The sequence below is a fragment of the Sturnira hondurensis genome, unplaced genomic scaffold (assembly GCF_014824575.4).
Source record: "Sturnira hondurensis isolate 20B ecotype Veracruz unplaced genomic scaffold, ASM1482457v3 Scaffold0013559, whole genome shotgun sequence".
NCBI lineage: Eukaryota > Metazoa > Chordata > Mammalia > Chiroptera > Phyllostomidae > Sturnira > Sturnira hondurensis.
The window spans coordinates 1,651,581-1,672,016 of record NW_028086190.1 but is presented as its reverse complement, the minus strand read 5'-3'; the positions used below and the strand labels follow the sequence as shown (position 1 = coordinate 1,672,016).

The 20,436-nt window shown below is 42.1% G+C and overlaps 1 protein-coding gene across 2 annotated transcripts in view; it reads right to left on the bottom strand.

Annotated features, from left to right (window-relative positions):
• SLC24A2 (solute carrier family 24 member 2) overlaps nt 1-20,436 on the bottom strand; it is a 251,278-nt gene that overhangs the window by 43,000 nt on the left and 187,842 nt on the right. For both annotated transcript variants that reach the window (XM_037061898.1, XM_037061899.1), the window contains 2 exons: nt 3,732-3,830; nt 1,294-1,412 (listed from right to left, as the gene is read on the bottom strand). In XM_037061898.1, the coding sequence (XP_036917793.1) occupies nt 1,294-1,412; nt 3,732-3,830 (218 nt within the window). The remainder of the gene's footprint in view (nt 1-1,293; nt 1,413-3,731; nt 3,831-20,436) is intronic.

The window sequence follows — 20,436 nt, the reverse complement described above, 5'->3', positions numbered from 1 at the left end:
ATGGCTGTGGTTTCTTTGTTGCTTAACCCTGACCTTAAAGACACAGAGAAAGGATTAGAAGGCAGCAGCAACCAAACTTGATGGTGCTTTAAGAATCACCTGGGAGGCACTTCTGCAAAGGAGGACATACAGAGGATCCAGAGACACATGAAAAGATGCTCAATATCACTAGCTATCAGAGAGATGCAAATTAAAACTACAATGAGATACCACTTTACACCGGTGAGAATGGCTATCATAAACAAAGCAATAAACAACAAATGTTGGAGAGGGTGTGGGGAAAAGGGGACTCTGGTCCACTGTTGGTGGGATTGCAGACTGGTACAACCATTATGGAAAACAGTATGGAATTTTCTCAGAAAACTAAAATTGGACTTGCCTTTTGACCCAGCAATTCCACTGCTGGGATTGTATCCTAAGAACCCTAAAACACCAATCCCAAAGAACCTATGCACCCCAATGTTCATAGCAGCACAATTTACAATAGCCAAGAGTTGGAAGCAACCTAGGTGCCCGTCAGGAAATGAATGGATCAAAAAACTATGGTACATATACACAATGGAATTTTATGCTGCAGAAAGAAAGAAGGAGCTCCTACCTTTTGCAACAACATGGATGGAACTGGAAAGCATTATGCTGAGTGAAATAAGCCAGGGGTTGAAGGACAAATACCATATGATCTCACCTCTAACAGGAAGCTAAACAACAAAGCAAACAAGCAAGCAAAATATAACCAAAGACACTGAAATAGAAAACAGGCTGACAGTGACCAGAGGGGAGAGGGGAGGGAATTTCAGGGGAAATAGGGGAGGGATTTAGAGGAACCTATATAAAGGATACATGGACAACAACTGAGAAGGGTGGAAATGGGAGGGAGGGGGGAGGATGGGGGTGGGATGGGATGGGAGTAATACACAGAAAACTGTAATTGAAAAATAATTAAATAAAAAATTGAAGAAAAAAAATGTGGATCCCAGGGTGCTGCTTCCGGGGTGCTCTTTCATCAGGTCTGAGGTATGGCCCAGGGATTTACATTTGTATGATTTGGTGAGTGAGTCCTCCAACCTCACCCTGAGAAAGAGTGGTTTAGAGAATGCGTGTTTATTCAGTGGATGGAGAGTGTGGCACATGCAGAGCCCCGGGCTAGTGCTGGGAAATACACACAAGGATAAACAAAACTCTGCCTGTGTCGTCCCCACTGGGAGCAGAGCTTCCAGGGAGAATGTAACCTCTGTGCTGCTATACTAGATATCAAAACCAGTGGCCCAGAGAAGCAGTGAAAAGAAGCCCTACCTGGGCTTCCACAGCCTCAATGCTGTGGGAGAGATTTCCGTTTTGCACAGGTTCCGAAGCTTCACTGGATGGCGTCATTTCAACGTCTGTGCTGGTGCTATTTGGGAGCTCGATTTTTTCTGTGACAAAGACAGGGAACAGAGTCAATGGGGGTAAGAACCATATTGGAAAGCACCCCCTAAAATACTGGGCCGAGGGAGAAGATGGTGGTCTCTGAGGGGTGATAAAGCTGGGGGTGCACCAAATGGCAAGGGTTTGGTACCATTGTTCCCCGTGCTTAGCATACTCAGCACTGCTGCTCTCTTGAATAGCTCCGGGTGGTTCATGTTCAGGCACCACAGAGGTCTGCCACGACTTCAGTGGGAGGGAGATAAAGTTTTCCTAGGCCCTCTGGCTGTGCAGGGTAAAGACTGGGTTTCAGAAGACAGTGAAGCTGTGTAGTTCAGGGTCAGTGTGCCAGGGGCATCAAAATGCTCATCAGTATCAGTCGTGAGTGCTATCAGGCATATCAAAATGTTTTCTTTTTCTAGCAAATCCAGAAGAACTAAAAATTTCTCTCACTAGTAAAACATTACTCAAAATAATTTGAGAGTTATGTAGAAATGGTTGGAGTCGAAGTTGCCAAATGTTGGAAATCATAGGGAAATGCTTGTTTATTTATGCATTTAATTGTGAAATATAAAGGCATAAAATATTTGCATATGGAAAGCCATAGAAACTCCAATTTACCTTTCCATGTCTTTAGTAGTGACAGTGATATGTATGTGACGTTCTGCTGTGCGTGGCTATGTCAGTTTCCCTAACATGCTTGGTTCAGTTATTCAAACTAAAAAGTACTAAGTATAGGGGAATATGAAAACTCTGTTTGGGGGAGTCTATGGGCTGAAGCAATACATCTTTGGGATAGCCTGCAAGAGCCAAACTTGACCTTACCAATGCAGGCTCATGGATACCAAAATGGAGTTAAAATGTTCAAGAAAAGACATGAACAGATGAGAAGAAACCACCTCCCAGGCATAACATCTAACCAAGTACGCCTGTCTTAGCTTATGACGTGCTTCCACATGTCAGGCTGGGGTCTCATCACCAAAGAACATGTGAAAATAAATCTTGGACTCAATTTGTAAAGCATGTGTTTTAGACACACACTGTTTTTAAGTTACAGTCTTTCAGAGACCCAGCCTGCACAGGGAGCATCCTTAGAGTTATGCATCCTCCCGCTTCACGAAGAGTTAATGAAAGTCTCATTAGGAAGAGGACTGGGGCAGACCCGGGCATCTACATCTTGTACTCCAAGCTGCCTCATTCCCCAAGAATTCCACAAAAATGAACAAGTGGTGCAGCAAAATAGCTTGTGTAATCAAACTCAAATATAATGAGCAAAACTCAGCCTATGCAATTAGACTTCTGTGGTGTGGCTATGCATTTTTTATTTTTATAATACAACAGCAAGATATGCTCATTCCAAAAAATGAGTCCAAGTTCACAGAAGCATAAGGAAGTAGGGATAACAGATATAATTCATAATCCCAACCCCAAGAAGTAGCTATCATTCATATTTTAGTGTATGTCCTTCCAGTGTTTTTTTTCATAACCAATAGAATCTTGACTGTTGCTTGGCCAAAGATTTTCTCTGAGCTGGAAGTCAGAGTGATAGCAGTGGCCAAAACACTCCTAAGGAGTGGCATACATTTTGAATGGAACACTATTGAATTTTTGCCTGAAGATAATTTCAGTATCTTTGGTAATGACATCATTCATAGCATAGATCCAGATTAAGTTAAATTTAGTTTGCATTTAGAATCAGAGAGCTATATTATAGTTACAGACAGGATAGGAGGAACATCTTGTCCCAAGTTAAAATAAGATGCTCAAATGTCCCAATCTAGTCACATAGGAGCTCAGAAAAAGTCAGCCAAAAAAGACCTGAGCTCATATTGCGGAATTCTTGAGAAAGGGCAGGCTGTGTCACTCAGGGATCCTGCCATTCAAATTTAGCAGTCACTAAGCGAACCAGCTGGTAAGCCAGTGGGTGTGCTGTATGCAATGTCATAGGTATAAAGTTTGGTTACAGGGCAAGAATTTCACCTTTTGTTAAACAATAAATGATGGGGATGTATGTGTCCTCTTTATGTGGAATCCTGAGAGTCAAGTGGTTTTCTAGTCTTCGAGAGAGATGTCTGGTTTAGAAGCTGGTTTTATTTCAGGTTCCTCAAGGAATCATTTTATGCTCCTTGAAGTTCCCTCAGGACAGGTGACACACTCTCTGTCCATGGTCTGTATGCACCCAGGGAAGTAGACTCCTCTTGACACTCAGGAAGGGGCTAAGCAGTAGGATTCTGTCTGCACCGAGTCAGGCGTGCCCACACTGGGTCCTGCTCTCCACTCCCTTCCATGTACCCCAGGAAAGGCATTGGATCAGGTCTCCCTGGACTCACCCACATGATTGGCAGCCCCGTTCTGCCTCTCATTCTCATCCACCTGACATTTCTTCTTGGCAATCTTGTGGAGAATTGAGGCCTTTTCTCTGAACCTCCCTGAAGCAAGAGAAAGTGGTGGGGAGGAAACAGGATGAGAAGGAAAATAGAGGCCTATGGCTTCCTTAGTTATGTGGCATTATAGCAGCGACCACTCCTTTCTGTCCAATCCAGATGCCCTGTGCTCTGTATAAAGGGCACCTTCTTACCTTTGTGGATTCTTCAGCTCGCTTCTCTATTTGAAAATCTTAAGCTGCCAGACCACAGATGAAAGGTTTGACCTGGACCTCTTCCCTCCCTCTCAGTTGCTTACAAAATAAATGAAAGTACCAGTCACCACTAAAACTCCCACTACTGCTGAGATCCAAAACTAGTCCAAAGAAACAGAACTTCTCTGGAGGCACAGCCACACCTCTGGAATTAAATGCTCATCCCAGAACTGGCTTTGGACAATGGGAAGCCGAGCCCATGGGTCCTTGGATTTGACTTTGGTCTTCAAATATTTACCACAATTAACATTGCAGTATCTAAAGAAGTCAGGAGCATGCATCAAAGCTTTTCAAATTAGCCGAGTCAGCTGCAATTAAAGCATCAGGGAGACAACTGATTCCATGTGGGGATTCAGGGCAAAGAAGGGTCAACTGACACAGCAAGTAATATCTGTTGATGATGAGATGCTTAGAAAAAGGTGCTGGAAAACACACCATCGTCAAAGTAGTAATTCTAAACAGCTTACCACAAGTATAATGCTTCATTTCTTTTTCATCATTGACATTAACTAATGGATAAGTACATGCAACAGGTAGAGGAAAAAAGCATGCAAAATGTAGAGATTAATGAACCATGATACATTTTTCTTTCTTCTTTAATCCTTCACTCCCCCTTCCCCCACCCCTTTCCCAGAATATTCAAGGTAGAAAGGAGGCTCATTTTAAACTGATTATTGCCTAGATCCAGGTGTGATGTATCCCTGCAACTACCACAACCCCTCCAGTTTTCCTACTAGGTATTTACTTGTTGTTGGGTTCTCTAGCACTGTATTAATAGGCGATCTCATTCCACTTTCCTAGTTAGACCAAAAGCTAAAGAAATTAAACAAAACCACACCCAAAATATTTCTCTTGGAGAGTATCTCCTACGATGGGCAAGGCAGGTTGGCATCCATTTCCCCCACCTCTACCACGGGTGGAGATCATGGGGTCTGGTCATTGTGGTGACTTTTATGACTGGTTGGGAGTGACTGAAGCTGAGAAGGAGGGTGAGATCAGTTATTTCTGAGAGTGAAAGTGACACAGGACAGAGTCCTTTCTGCTCACCAGCTCCACTAGTCATAACCCAGAGGCCTTGCTACTGCAAAGGCAGCCTCTAGGATGTGGTGAATGTACTCTGGAGGGCGCACTCCCAAAGCAGGTAGGAAGGACAGCATTCCAAGTAGCTTGGGCATCATGAGGAACGAGGAAGAAGGAGGAGTGATGGGCATGATGCTCATCCTTGAGGAATGCTGAAGGTTGGCATTAGGTCCACCATGCTGAAAGTGTTCTGAATTTAGCTGTTGCTGTTTAATCTCCAAGGGAAACTCTGGGAAGAAAAAGGGAAACAAAAGAAAGTCTGGGGACTAGGAAAAGAAGGAGGTAAAATGGAACAAGAAAGGAAAGAAAAAGGAGAGAAAAAGAAGGAATTCAAGGACGGAGGAGGTAGGCTGGGGCTGTGATTGTCTCGAGGTTGCCCAGGAAGCATGGATGCAAGACACTTTCCTGATAGAAGCCTGAGGAGGGGCATTTCCTGTAGAAGAAATTTTAAGAAGGCCTCAAACCATCTATCGGAAGGACTGGAAGAGAAAAAAGGAAGTTTTGAAACTCTTTAGGAGATGAGACTTCTATGAATAAAACTGCTCTGCAGTTTCAGGGTCATTCTTCGAACTTGGATCATTCAGCAGCATGGTGAAAGAATGATAATCAATAATTGCTATTTTAAAATTATATATAAAGTAATGAAGCAAGGAAGCATTCAAGAGAGGAAACAGATAAGCCTGTGGAAATAAAACCTGAAATAACCCAATCCAAGTAATGCCCCAAAGTCATGAATCGTGGCAGAGAAAATATTTGATAGAAACCAAAATACTTGCATATTGTTTGGGGTTGCAAGAGACTTTTCAGAGCTTCGATGTGTATTGGAGAGACATGGTTATTAAAGAGACCCAAAAGTACAGAGGGGGTCGGCCATTCTTCTGCCAGAAAACATCACAGTGAAGGTCACTGTCATGTGCTGGTTGGTTTCCCCAAATTCTCTAAAGGAAGATTGGGAGGAAAGGATAGAAAATGATTCTAGAATTGGCATTTTGTAGGTTCTTAAACATTTTGACAGTTCATTGGGGGTTTTCTAGATGGTTTCACCACTCCTCCCATTGCAGCAGCACCTCGATTTTCTATGCTGTTGAAAGGTGGGAAGGATCAGCCTTATTTGTTCCCTCTGTGGGTTTACCCTAGGGGCCTGCCAGGAGGCAAAGCTCCTCCTCCTCCTTCTGCAACTGCTTTAATTCAACCTGTGTCCCAGTGAGCATGACCTGATTACCATTCTGCAGTCTCAGTGCTGACAATGGCTGTTCCACAGCCTAAAAGGGTTTTTTTCCCTTAAGGATTAATTTCTCTATAATTTTATTAACCAATGTCACCCCAATAAATTCTCTAAAAGAGAAAAATCACTTTCTACAAAAGCAGCTGTTGAAGGCCCACCTTCAGAATTGAGCACCCGAGTGTGCTCCTTGAGGGTGGGGGGGGTGGTCCAGACCAACAGACTCCCCTGGGGTTGCCAGGCAGCTTTTGAGAGCTGTGAAGAAGAGGCTAATAGGATGAGGGTGAGCATGAGGTCTCTGGGGCAGAAACTATCCCAGAACCTGTGATTCTCAAAGCAACCCTTGGGGTAAGAAGGCATCGTACCCTCAAGACTGGTTCAGCCTGAAGCCACAAGCTGGGGAGAACACCAAGCAAGGGGTGTGTGTCAGGGGCAGCACAATATTGTGATTAAATGGATGTGCAGAGGCAGGTAGACTTGAGTTTGAGACCTGCCTCTCTTACTTGTTCTGCTGGGTGAGTTTTGGAAAGTTCCCGAACATCTCTAAGCTTCAGTTTTCCCATTAAATAGGGAGTCTGATGGCATTGGCTCATGAATCAAATGCACAGTGTAAGTGAGAAAATGTGTGTAACGGGCTTGTCACAATCCCCAGCATTGGAAGAAATCTGTAAATAAGAGGAAAAAGAAAACTAAATTAACAAGAAGCTTGGGGGTAAGGATGATGTGGTCTTGAGTGGCTTTAGGACAATCATTGACATCTCTTTTCTCAGTCCACATTTGCAGGATTGGGGAATTAGCAACATCCTGATTTGACAGTTTAAACATCTTGGGGGCCTTGTTGTATTGGGGTTCAAGTTTCAGTGAGTCTTCCAAAGCCAGTTCCAAAACTGATTAGGAAAAGTACCATTTTATACCTTCCTGAAAATGAGAAGGTCAAGGTGATGGAGCTGTCCTTCTGTGATTTAAACACTGATACATTTGAAATCTTAAAAAGGGATAAATGGTGATCAGCTTTTTCCCTTTCCCCAGGGAAGGCAGAGTACAGGCTGGGAGCCACTTCAGCTGCACAGTGGACTTGGGTCAGCTGAAAAGAACTTCCTGAATTTTAACTTTCAGAGTTTTGACTCTTCTGTGTCTCAGGCTCTGACTTTTAAAAGGGGGATCATGAGGGCACCCATCTCATGCAGCTGTGGGAAGGCTCAGTGCATTAACGCACATCAGGAATTTAGAAGGCCACCGACACAGTAAATGCTCAGGAATTGACTCAGAAAGGGTTTTTATTATGAGAGTGAATGACAGGACTTTCCCCATACATTACTCAATATAAAAAGAATGATATTCAAAACTGAATTGATGCTTAGCAGCCTCAGGTGCAAGAGACCTAGGTGGTAAAGGGATTGCTTCAATCAACTACTTTAGGCACCAATTCCACATTGACATAATGGTTGGTGCCACCACTAAGGGAGAGATATAAAAAACACTGTAGCTTTGTGCCTGGGGTAAAGAGTCAAGAGGTTTTTGAGTATTTTTCATGTGTGAAGGTAACATTAAAGAATATACTTTGTTTCAGTGTAAACCTTTTAATCAACATTTGTATACTTAAAATCACAACATAGCAAATTCCGTTAAAATTGTGAGGCACCTACATCAAAACCTAGTGCACAGTTTTAATACAGTTTACTTTGGTCTACAATTTGCCAAAGAATACCAGCTGAGTGTCCCCAGGACAGTGTGTATTGACAGGGTGGTAGGAAGGTGCAGAAGGAAAAGATCAAAGTGTAAGGGCCTAATGTGAATAAGAACAAATTTGGAAAAACAACTAGGAATTCAAATCTTTGACTCAATCACTCTAATTGATGTAAAACAATCAAGAGTGTTTCTAAGCTGCCTTGCAAAATAACCTTTGGAGGGTCTGTTCACTCAATGGAAAGAAATTTTCCTTCTGTCCTGCTGTTGATTAAGTAAAACAACCTCTGGAAATTCCTTTACATCTTTCCCACCAAGCCTGTAATAAGGAAGCCTTGGGCTGGCAATCAGATTAGCTCCTGGATGACACAGAACAGCCTGAGCATCAGCAACACAGGCGAGATGGGACGAAAGGGGTATATAGATGCAAAGGGACACCCACACACACCTCTGTGAGCAGAGGTGGGTTTTGTAGAAGAGAAAAAAACGAAGCAGAAGGAGAAACTTGAATACAGCATATTTGAATCTATTTTTGTGTTTTCAGTTCTGGCTTTCCTGTCTCCATCTTTGTAGCTTAAGCCTTGGCAGGTAGCTTAAAGAGCAAAAGTGCACCTGAACTTTCCTCCTGTTTGTTCCTTGACTTTTTTCCCCTGGAAGCACAGACTCTAGTCAGGCAGACCATCCATCACCAATCTGAACAGACTGATCAATCACACAACAGAAATGATGTGGCAACAAGCAGACACTGACCTTGGAATCATCCTGAGCTCCTTCCTTTCTTTCAATCTCCATATATAATCCATTGGTAATCTGTTGTCTCTACTTTAAAAATATTTCTGAATCTCACCCCCCCAATGTCCCCAACCCTACCCCACCCTACCCCACCTAGATTTAGGTCCAGTAGAAATAATTCTGCTAGTCTCCTACCTAGTCTCCCCTTCCACCTTGACCTCTCTGTCCCTCAGGCTGATCATCCCGGCATTCTTAGTAGTCAGTCAATCAGATGATGCCACTCACTTCTCTGTGAGAAATCCTGCAGTGGCTCCCAAGGTCAAAGTGAAAGCCAAAGTTTTCAGGATGATCTGTAAAATTCTATCCAGTGAGGCTCACCTAGACTACACTGTCTCATCTCCTTCCCCTTACCCAGCTCACCCTGCTCCTGCTGTGCTGGCCTCCTTGCTATGTCTGGAAAACACTGTGCACTCTTCCACCTCAGGGCCGTGGCGTTTGCTGGTCCCTCTACCTGGAATGTTCTTCCTCCAGGAATCCACTGGACTCATTCTCTCAACTCCTTCAAGTATTTGTTCAAATGTCTCTTTGAGGCTTCTCTGTGCAGCTTATTTAAATTTGCTGCTTTCCTCTCAACACTTCTTATCCCTAGTTTATTTCCTCTAAAGAATTTATCATCATCTAATATACTATATCATTATTTCTCTTGATTATTTGTTGCTTTCTGTCAGTAGCCAAGCTCCAGGAGGGTAGAGAGCTCCACTGGTTTTGTTTACCGTCATATCCCCAGCACCCTGTAGGGCTCAATAAATCCTTGTGTTTGTGGTTTCCAGGCAGATAGATAAGATTACAACTTTTAACATGCTTCTTATTGGTTAATGATCCAAAGTCAGTCCTTACAGGTCTATCCAAGCCCATGGCCCAGTGGGGCCTCATTACCTCAGGAACTTTCTGTAGGGAAATGGGAGAAAAGGGGTGGGCTAGATGTTCATATTCCAAAAGTGGAAGACAGGGGGGCACATGAGTCACCCCTGTCTGCACACTGTGAGGGTCTACAAGGTGAGTGCTGAAAGGAGCTTTTGTTTTAGAAGTGGAGGGGTGGTGAGCAAGCACAGCAGGGAACAGAGCCCAGAAAGCTGGGCTTTGACTCCTCCTTCTTTAAGATGCTCATCATTGGTTAAGGCCTAACTGAAGGCCCAACCAGAAGCTTTCTCAACCCATACCCATACCCCTCCTTCCGAAGAGGAAATCCATCCTTGCCTTGGCAATTTGATTGTGTGTCTATCATAGCCCTTGCTTGCTGCCCACATGTCTGATTTCCCCACTAGAGGGCAGGCTTCTCTGGGAAGGGCCTGCCTCCGGCATCTCTGATTCCCTCAAGAAGTGTCTTAGATGGTATATCACGTGCACTTGCTGAATTGCAGTGAAGCTCCTCTGGAAGTCTGAGCTTTTCTTTCAAGTCACTACAAACTACAAATAATCTTCCAATCTGCAAATACTAATCAATATGTGCTATATGCCAGGCAGTGTTTGGTGAATCAGGTAGATCCAGGGGGTCCCCTTATAGAGTTTATAGTCTAGAGCTAGAGACAGACAAGAAAGAAGGTCTTAAGATTCATGCTCTTATGGTGGGGCCCTCTCAGGAAGGTGTGAAAACTCAGAGGACAGTGAAAGTTCCCTAAGTCAAGATACTACCTAGCAGTCTGAAGGAATAAACTCCTTTTCCATTCTATAAACTGTCCTCTTAGGATAGCATATTCACTTAATAGAATCTGGTCTGATTTTTATTCTTGAAAGCTAAACATTAAAAATAAAAATTTTATCTTAAACAAAAATGTCGAGAACATGGAGTTCATTTATTCTTAAATCTATTTTGAAGTACAACCTCTAAATAATTTTTTCTAATTTTTTGAAGCATTGGGTAAACCATTTATTATAAAACTACAATGATATTCATGGAAATTAAGCTGGCATTGTAATGAAGTATTTTGTGAACTGTTTTTAATAAATGTTTTGTGAATGTGCCACATAATAAAATGATTAACATAATTTAATTGTAATTATATTTATAGAGAATCAAAGGACTAGTTCCTGTAATTAATGTGACTATGTACATAATTGTTAGCTCAAGTGGTGGCCAAACACATCATATAATGAAATGAGGCAAAGAGATTTCCTTATTAAGGATTTAAAAAATAATTTTCCATAATAACCTTTGGAGTTGTATATAAAGAACAGAGATGTCAACACGTGAATTGGTTCAATTGGTTCTGTGATGTCTCCCAATGGGGTCACTTTATCATTGGAAATATCAGCGTGCTTTCATAAATATTTGGGAAGATTTACAATATTTTTCAAAAGTTGACATCTTTAAGATCAATATTTTGTCCTTCCTTCCAATTTCTTTTTTCCCCAGGTCTTCAGGCTTCAATCCTTCCCTTTCCCCTCAGCACAGAATCATGGTCAAGTCTCCCTCAGCTTCTCCTCTATTGCAGGTTGCCTGCTGGAGCCGCATCACCCGCCTCCCCTTCACAGTCGCACCTTGACAAAGATAGTCCATGTGGGTGCTTCCACATCCTGCAAATCCCCTTTTCACTACTAACTTTGCATCTGCCGTTTGTCAGCACAACTGCACGGAACCTATTCTTGGCCACTTTTTGTCTCCATGTGATTTGATGTCTCAGTGGCATCTCAGTGACATTCCTCACCCCTCTGTTTGAAATTCTCTTTGATTTTCAAGGAGTCCCCAGAGTGCACAGTCAATGTCACTATTCCTCAGGGCTCCTTCCTTCCTCTCTCATTCCTCACATTTTCACAAAGGACCCAATGAATTACTACCTGCAGCCAATGGTCCCCAGAGTCAGATCTCTGGCCCAGATCCTCTTATCTAATGAGCTTCTGAACATTTATACTTGGAAGGCTCCCTGATGGTCAAACTCAATATGCCTTAAACCCCACGTTGCCTTCCTTCTGAGGAATGGGCTCTTCTGCTCATATTTTCCTTTGGTGATTTCCACTCACCTGGTATTTTCCAGCCACCTCTCCAATTAGTTGCCAAGTCCCTTTTGACTCTACCTTTGAACACTTTAGATCCTACCTTTCCAGCCTGGATGTTGGTTATAACCTCTCAGTTGGCCTCCCAGCTTTTAAGTGCATTGCTAGCATCCCTCAGTTTATCCTTCACAGGGTTTGGAGTGCTCCACACTTATTTGTTTGTCTTATTCCTTTTTAAGACTGCTTTAGGCATCTGATCTTTCAGGAAGCTTTCCCTCAGCCCTTTCTTTGTGTGGGCAAGGCACCCTGGCCTGTTTCTCTATCATAGGGCCCTGATCCCTATCCTATTATAGCAGTTGTCATAGAGCCTCAGAGACGGTTTACTGATCCTCTTCTCAACCAATCTGTGGGCCCCTCATGGGCAGGGTGCTGTTTTTAATCCATCCAGCCCTCCCCACCCCCACAGTGCTTACTTCTTAGGCTTGTTAATGCACCAACATTAACACAAACAACAAAGGAGGACATGTATGTGTGTGTGTCTGAGGTGCTTGGAGTGCTTGCTGTATGAAAATCTACTCAGAATTCATTCTCCCTTTGGGGGCAGAGAAAGAAGGAAGGGCCAGAAGCAGCTGTAGCAAACTCGGTAGAGTCCCTTCTTGGTTAACGCTGTGGTTCGATTTCCAAAGTCTAATAGTGTTTACAGTTAATGTTTGTCCTGTCCTGAGACCTCTCTTAAAATAATAGGCAATTTAATGAAGGCCAGGCAAAATTGGAATTTTACAAATGAAAATACTTACAGCAGGTATCAGATGGTAGCCTACGCTACTTCAGCAAAAGGGCAAACTTACTGACCTTAGCCGAGGCTGACACTGCTTGTGAGCTAATGTTCTTTATCATTTTAGGTCATCAGTTTTGTTATTTTAGGAACTTAATTTTCTGAACAATTCTCTCTCATCTACACAGATACAAATGGCCCCCACACAGAAATTCTCAAAGGGGTTGTTTGATCTCAGCTCAGGAGTTCTGAGCCAGGAATGGGCTGCCAGATAAAAGGTTTGAATGACTGTCTTCCTCTTGTTCTTGTCCCTTGCACCCTGTGGATATCTATGAGGGAAAGGAAAGAAGAATCACTTTACTAAGCAGGACTCAGATTCCAAGATTTGCCAGCATCGAGCCCCATTTCCACCTAATGGGTGGAAAGATCGCTTCTGAGTCAGTCTGCCAAAGCCCATTTCTTGGGTATGTCTCACTGCAGATGAGTTGTAATATCAATCTATTCATCTGGGGAGAGTTTTGATTTGTTCACAGCACCTGGCAAATAGTAGATGCTCAATAAATATGTGTTGAATGGTTACTCTGGCTTATAAATAAAAAATGATACTAAAAAATCAGTTTTCTTATGATGGATCTATATATTACCCAATTGTTTATTGTGACGCAAAGTGCATCATCTCTTGTCACCTGAATTTCACACGTCCGTAAATCATCAGGTATTCCCGGTCTCTATTTCCTGTTTTTTCGAGTCCTCGACTTTCCCCTACAAACTGATGCCTGTCTATCTTACTTGAAACATGGGTTTGCAACAGAAGTGTGAACATATGCTGAGAGTTCTTAACGAACCGACTGAAGGTTTAGTGGCCCATGACTAACATGAGATGATTCAATTCATTTCAGATTTAATCAAAAGAGAAACTGAACCATGCTTAGTTGAACATGCCAGCCTCCTGGTAAAACAGATTCCAGCTTTATTATTATTTTTGTTATTAAAGAAAAAGCTTCATGGGGGTGGAAAATTACATTATTAATATATAACAACAGTATTTAAGTATGACTGATGAAGGCAACTATACATTTTCTGCTCTAGGGGTGTCAGAAATAGACAAAAAAGCACCCACAGTTTGCCTTCTGCTGCCACTTAACACCTTCTACATATGCAATGTGGCAAAATCTGCCTTTAATTGCCAGGTCCAATCTTTCTGCTTTTACTGCTGACAGTTTATATCATGAAAATAAGATGCAGTGAAGTTTGAAAAGTGGGATGTATTCTAATTAGAAGACTTCCATGGTCCTGGATTCCAGGAAGACTGTGGATTTACCCACACAGCTGGTTTGGTCTTTTCCAACAGATGTGATGCTGGTTACGAGCTGGTAGGTCTGGTCATGCTCACTAGGCTGCTGTCTTCCCAAAATCCAGCCCCAGGGAGATACTTGAAAGAATACATCTCTAAAAAAAGTGATGTGGTTAATAACTAGTGAGTTAAATACATGTGGTTTTTGGGTAAGGCCCAGCCTTACAAAGACCGTGTGTTCCTAAGAGCTCAGAAAAGAACCCTGGTTATGGGAAGTTGGACTGAATGAGTGAAACCATAGACCTGGAATGAATGAAACACAACACAGTACTGGAAATGGTGTCTGTGCCCGGCGGGCTCCACCTTGGTGCCTGGCAGGTGGTGAGGTATCTTGCAGTGCATTGCTCAGACTTTCTGTGGGGACTGGTCTGGAAGAACGAAGGGCACATGCTGTAGTGGAAATTGGACATTCTGGGAGGAGGAACAGCCTTGTCATTTAGTTTAGAGAGGACAAAGACTTTGGTCCTAACTGCACTCTGGCTTTAAATCAATGTTGGTAAAAATTAAGGTTTCTAAAGCAAGCAAATTAGAAGGTAGTTACATTACCAATGCTTATCTGCTTTGTAAGGAACTCAGTTTGAGTCTCTGCTTGGAGGACTTATTTAAATTTGTTCAAGGCTCTCTCGTTCCCTGTTAGTGGAGGTGTACATTGGCACAATTCCTTTGGAGGGCAGTTTGGCAATAACTTTCAAAATTTAAAATGTGTGTCTCTGTTGATCTGGTATTTCTATTTCTAGGTATTTATGATATATATCACTTGCTCAGTAGAGTTTACCATGTGGACAAAGAAGATGTTCATGTAGCATTGTTGTATTAATTAGATAAATAAACAAAAAAGGAAATATCCTAAATGTTCATCAACAGGGGATTGATTGAACCCACCGTGCAGGAACCACGCAATGGAGGAGCTATACAGCTGCTAAAGGGAATGAGGAAATTCTGAAAGTGCTGGTACAGAGATATCTCCAAGATATATTAATAAGCAAAAGCCAGGAATAGAATATTGTATAGAAAAAAAGAGAATATGTTAAAAAACTGATAGAAGTGGTTAACTCTAAGGAATGAATGGAATTGAGGGGTAAAGGGAAAAGCCACTTTTATTGTCTTATCTTATGTAGTGTTTGCTTTTTACCTACCTCTGCATGTATGCAATATTTTTATAGTAAAAATGAATGATTAAGCTCCTTTCTTCTGGGAACACAGACCCGACTCTATCGCGGCACACTGTCTATGGGGTCCATCCCAAGCAAGAACTTCTAACACGTTGTTAGATTGCTCTCATTCCATGCTACACCCTTGTCTACTTCAGCACAGCCTCTGGGCCATCATCCATCACCATCCAGACCTTTATTTCAACATGGCTCAGGAAATCCCTGACCTCACTCACTCTCCTGCCCCTGACATCAATAGATCTATCTCTAGGTCCTTAATCTCTTCTCTGAACATTCCCTTTGTCTTTTTGTTCTTGCTGAAACTTGGCTGTTTCCTGAAGGCCTCTTTATTTTTGTGGACCTTGAAAGTGACAGCTTCCCATCTCTCCAAATGTTCCACACTCTATCCTCTCATCCTCACTACATCTGGACCATTTTTTTCTCCCTCTGAAGCACAAGCCAATAACCTCTATCACCTCCACACCTAATGACTTCCTTGCTACCCTTCCTGAGTTCCTGAAGGCATCAGAACCCAGTTCAATATTTTTCTTTTCTTCATTACTCCTGTCACCATCCTTGGTAATTTTACATGGGTGGGCCCTGCAATGCTTGGTTCCTCACTGTCCTAACCTACTCACGTCCAGCTCCCTTTTTCTTCAGCTTACCCACTCCTGCAGTCAGACCCTAGATCTCTTCAGTAGCAATAACGTCACCACTCCCAAACTCCTCATTTGAAGCATCTCATTTTCTGTCCATCCCTTTTTATCTGTCTACTGCAACAATTCTTCAATCTCATTGGTCAATTCACTGATGCTGTCACATTTTCACTGCCCTCTTTTGGAAGTTCATCTTTTGGCTTTTGGGACATCAGTCTCTCCTGGATCTCTGCCCAACCCAGCCTTCTTTGCTGGGAATCACTTTTCTTCCCAGACTCTAAATTTTGGAGTACCCAGGTTCAATCCTTGGACTCCTCTACCCTATTCATTAGCTAGGTATTCTTATCCAGTTCTGTAGCTTCAAATAACACCTATATTGCATGACTCCCATATTTATATCCATAGCCCTGACATCTCTCCCAAGCTCAGATTCTATATCTACTGCTTTTTCCACATCTCTGTTTGGATATCACAAAGGTATGTCAAACTTAACATAAGCTCTCAATACCCCTCACATATGTGTAGCTTGCTCTGTTATTAGTCTTCTGCATTAACACATAGTTATACAAAAGTGATCTTTTTTTGTGTGTGGAGATATTGCATGTTGCCTATCTAGTGTCTATTCCCTTTTCCTTTCTTAAAGGCATAATACCTAAATTATTTGGACAGTAAATCATCCAGTTTAACGAACTACATTTTCAAATTGTCTTGAAACTAGGTGTAGCCATGTAACTGAGTTTCGGGCAGTTTTACTGGGAGGATCTAAAAGGGAGTTCCCTAAAAATAAGAAAAAACAGGAACACAGGTGCGATGGCTGGAGCTCTAGCAGCATCCAGCCCATGAAGTGCCCTTGAAATGCAAACACAAGGATGGTAGAGAAGAAAGATGGAAGTAGCCTGGGTCTTGGGTTATTATGGAAACCCCATATCTGCCATGGATAGCCTGCTTCTGGACCTCTTTTACTTGAGATAGAAAAAAACGATCTTACTTTTAATCAGAATTTTCTTCTATAGACATTGGAATCTATCCTACCTGCTATGTTGTGGATATAACAGTCTCATATTCAAGCAAGGATTAAAATATAATGTGAAGGTCACAGCTAAAAGTAAGGACCTATTTTATTACTAAATTTTCAGAGAAGACATCTTGGGCAATAAAAAACACTGTTAAATGGTATCCCAAAATTCAATTTCTCTTTGAAAAAAGTACTGAAGTATTTCACTGCAATTAAGAATATCAATTACATGGCTAGAGTAGGTGACCTGGAGGTGCTTTTGTTTCTTTGAGATAATGGAGTTTTTCTCAACTTAGCCACATGCCCAATGTAGGACCCATGATTCATTCACAAGAGACAGTATTTTCTCAACTTGGTAAAAAGGCTGTTGGTTGTCATGAAATAATAGTGTTAATTTTATTGAGGAAAAGATCATTTTAATTTTTGCCATTGATATTACAACTTTTTCTATCTTTTTTCTTACACAAACAAACAGAATTGACTTTTTAAATAGTGGAGAAATTATTTTTCTGGAATGACTCCTGTTAAGTGTCAATAAGTCTAGGATAATGCATTGAAGATGACTTTCCCCATACAGCACTTCTTTGCAAGATATTAGTCAGGGTTTCTGCCTACCTACCTGCCTGCCTCCCTATATGTTTCTGTGAATACTTATCTCCAAAGAGCAAATATTACCAGTTCTTTATAAACCCATTGGTGAAAAGATCTCTTCTGCTTTTAATTCATCTTGTCCTATTGCATTAATCTGTTTCTTTTAACCAGCTTCTTACATTTTTCACTCTAGAGTAACATTAGTAAGGAAGCCAAGTTCAATTCATTGAGAATTGTCCAGAGTGACAATGGCATGACATCTGCATGTCTGCAGATGAGAAATGAACTATGGGTTACTAACTTTAAACAAAATTGGAGATTGCTTTTCCAAGAATAGGCCATATCACTCTATGAGGAGATAGGGGGTGGCTGCTCATGTGCGGGGACCTGAGGTCACCAAAAGACTACATTTAAAGTAATTTGTTTGCATCTCTGGACACATCTTGTTGCAGAAGAAAGTATTGTCTTTGGGAGGAATGCAGTTCACTAATCTACAAGTGTAGTAAAATCTCTCATCTGGAGCATGCGCTCAACTTACTATTAAGCGGACACAGTAGTATCAGGTGGCCTGTGAGACAGTTGTCATCTTAAGCCCAGGACTGAGGCAGTGGAGATGCCTTCCACTGGGCTCCCCCAGCACCTTGAGTCTGCCCATCCCACCAGTCATCTCCCTACCTGTGTCTCTCACTAGAGTGGGAGTTCTTTAGGGGAAGGGCTGCCTTTAATCTCCACAGGCCCTGCACCCAGTGTAGTGCCTGGGACATACCAAAAGTGGTTGGACCCAGCAGTCGCTAACTGTACATTAGGGAATAACCAAATGAGTGGATAAATTCTGACTGGCTTGGGGTGGGAGAGGAGGTTGGGTGTGGCCCAGGGAGCTGCTCCAGTTTAGGTCCTAGGGCACACAAAGACAAAAAAGAAAAAAATGTGCCCTAAGGACAAGAACAAATTTTGTCAAAATATTGTGATTTTTGTTCAGTGTCCAAGAGTGAGTATAGTCTTTTACTGAAATAAACTTTTTATGGTAACGTGTTCAAGTAGGGGTTTATGTTTTATTCAACAGCTCTTTGTGCATTCTATGATGTCCTCATTCTGAGTTTGTGGTTCAAGCCTTTCCTTTAATATGGTCTCCATCAAGTCTTTCTTCCCACTCTGTTGCCCATCTGTGCTGTCCTCATACCACCCTGGATAGTAGACCACAGGGGAACGGAGAGGGTAGGGCTTGGGGAAGCCACAGTCCTGAGTTCAGGTTCTACCTACATCACAACTTACTGCCTCTAAGCCGTAGAGCAGATTATGTTGCTTCTCCCAGTCTTAGTTTCTCCATCTTAATAAAATACTCGAGCTTTTGTTTTCTTACCTTCAATAAAATCTACCTTGTGGGATCATTTTAAGGATTAAATAACATAAAATATATAAAGTCCACAGCACTGTACCTAGCAGCGGGGAGGCACACAGTAAAGGTTGGTGTTTCCCCATCCGTTCATCCCTCTCTCAGCCTGAGCAAAGTAGGTCAGAACTTACTTTTCCTCTTCCCCAATTTAACTCATATTTACTGATCCTTTGGGGCTACTTCAAAGACCACTTTCTCCACAAAATCTTGTAGCTGTCATCTTCTTCTGAATACTTGTGGCACTTATCACTTTCTTCTTGGTGGCCCCTTGATTCCTGTGTTTGATTTCTCCATCTACAAGTTTCATGAGGCCAATTGCCTACCTTTTAATCTCTTGTTCCCCCAAATCACTGAGTAGCTCTCATGTAGGAAGTGCTAAAATAACGAGCTGATATATGCCAAAGAATTTCCATATTTGGGAAATCATCACTTGATTTCTTTTAGGATGAAGTGGTATATATAATCCATCTTTCCGTTTTATACATTTTAGGGGGAGAAAAAACCCAGGCCTCATTGCAAGTAGCTGACATCACCTAATAACATCCAGAGAATTCTCTGAAGAGAGTTATAAATAAGGACTAGTCACATGGGCAATTATGATAAAGCACTGCTCAAGGGCTAGTCACAGGTCTAAAACTGTGAAAAGAAATGGCTTAAACAGAGCCCCCTTCAAGCATATTTCCTGGAGGCTGGCTAGTCCACTATTGCACCAAACATCTTATCTTAATTGTACTTCCTTAAATTGTACAATGTGGAAGTGACATAAATCACAGTTACTATTTTCCGTGGGAGAGGCCTTTGACAGTTTTAAGAAGCCTCACATGGTGGTTGCCAGATCTGAGGTTCCTGAGCTTGTGCTGGGTCTTGTAAGTGGAATCTTGGACATAGGTTTAAGCCAGGCCTGGCCGCTCAAGGATGCAGCTGCCAAAGGGTGTGGTGTCTTGATGGAGACCTCCTATTCCAAAGTATCCTTTTTATGAGTACTGAGAAGGACTGCTCTGGGTTAGAAGACTAACCTTTTAGAGGTTGTTGTTCCAGGTGAAAGATAACACCTTAATCGGCATTTCCCAAACAGTTTCACAACAGGCTCCATGGAATGATGGCTTCTTTTCTAGCCAAAGAAGTGTGGGAAGTACTGTGAACTCCATTCCTCTTTACAACTCACTTTATGTGAGTTGTGTGCATAGCAGCACTTAATGCTCCAAGGCACATAGCAAAGAAGCCTATTTAGCTTAACATAGAAGCTCTCCCACTTATTTAACTATGAAATCAATCTTGCTATTGTTTTTCTGAGTTGTTACAAAACTCTTTGTGACATGATATGAAATTATATTTCATAGAAGGCAATTTTAAAATACTGCCTTAGTTACCATTAGCTGTCACCATGATGAGGATACTTCTTCAGCTCAGAACAGAGCACAAAGGGATATTCATGAAGGGACAGGAAAGTCAAGAGAACAGGAAATGTTTAAGGTGACCAGTGAGGGCCCACGAACACAACTGCACCTTGTACCAGGGCCAGCCATGGTTATCACTGAAGATCGGATTTTGACTCTTTTGCTGCCTAGAAAGGCCAGACAGTATCAAGTGAGGTCATCAAATTGAAAGTAGCATTTTTGCATCTTCATGTGATCTGGTGTAGGGAGGAGGAGAAAGGGGGCATTTGGACAGCAATGCTTGCTCAACTGAATATGAAAGGAGGGAATAAAGAAACCAGGTAAGGGAGAAATGGGGCAACTGAGGCAAGAAGA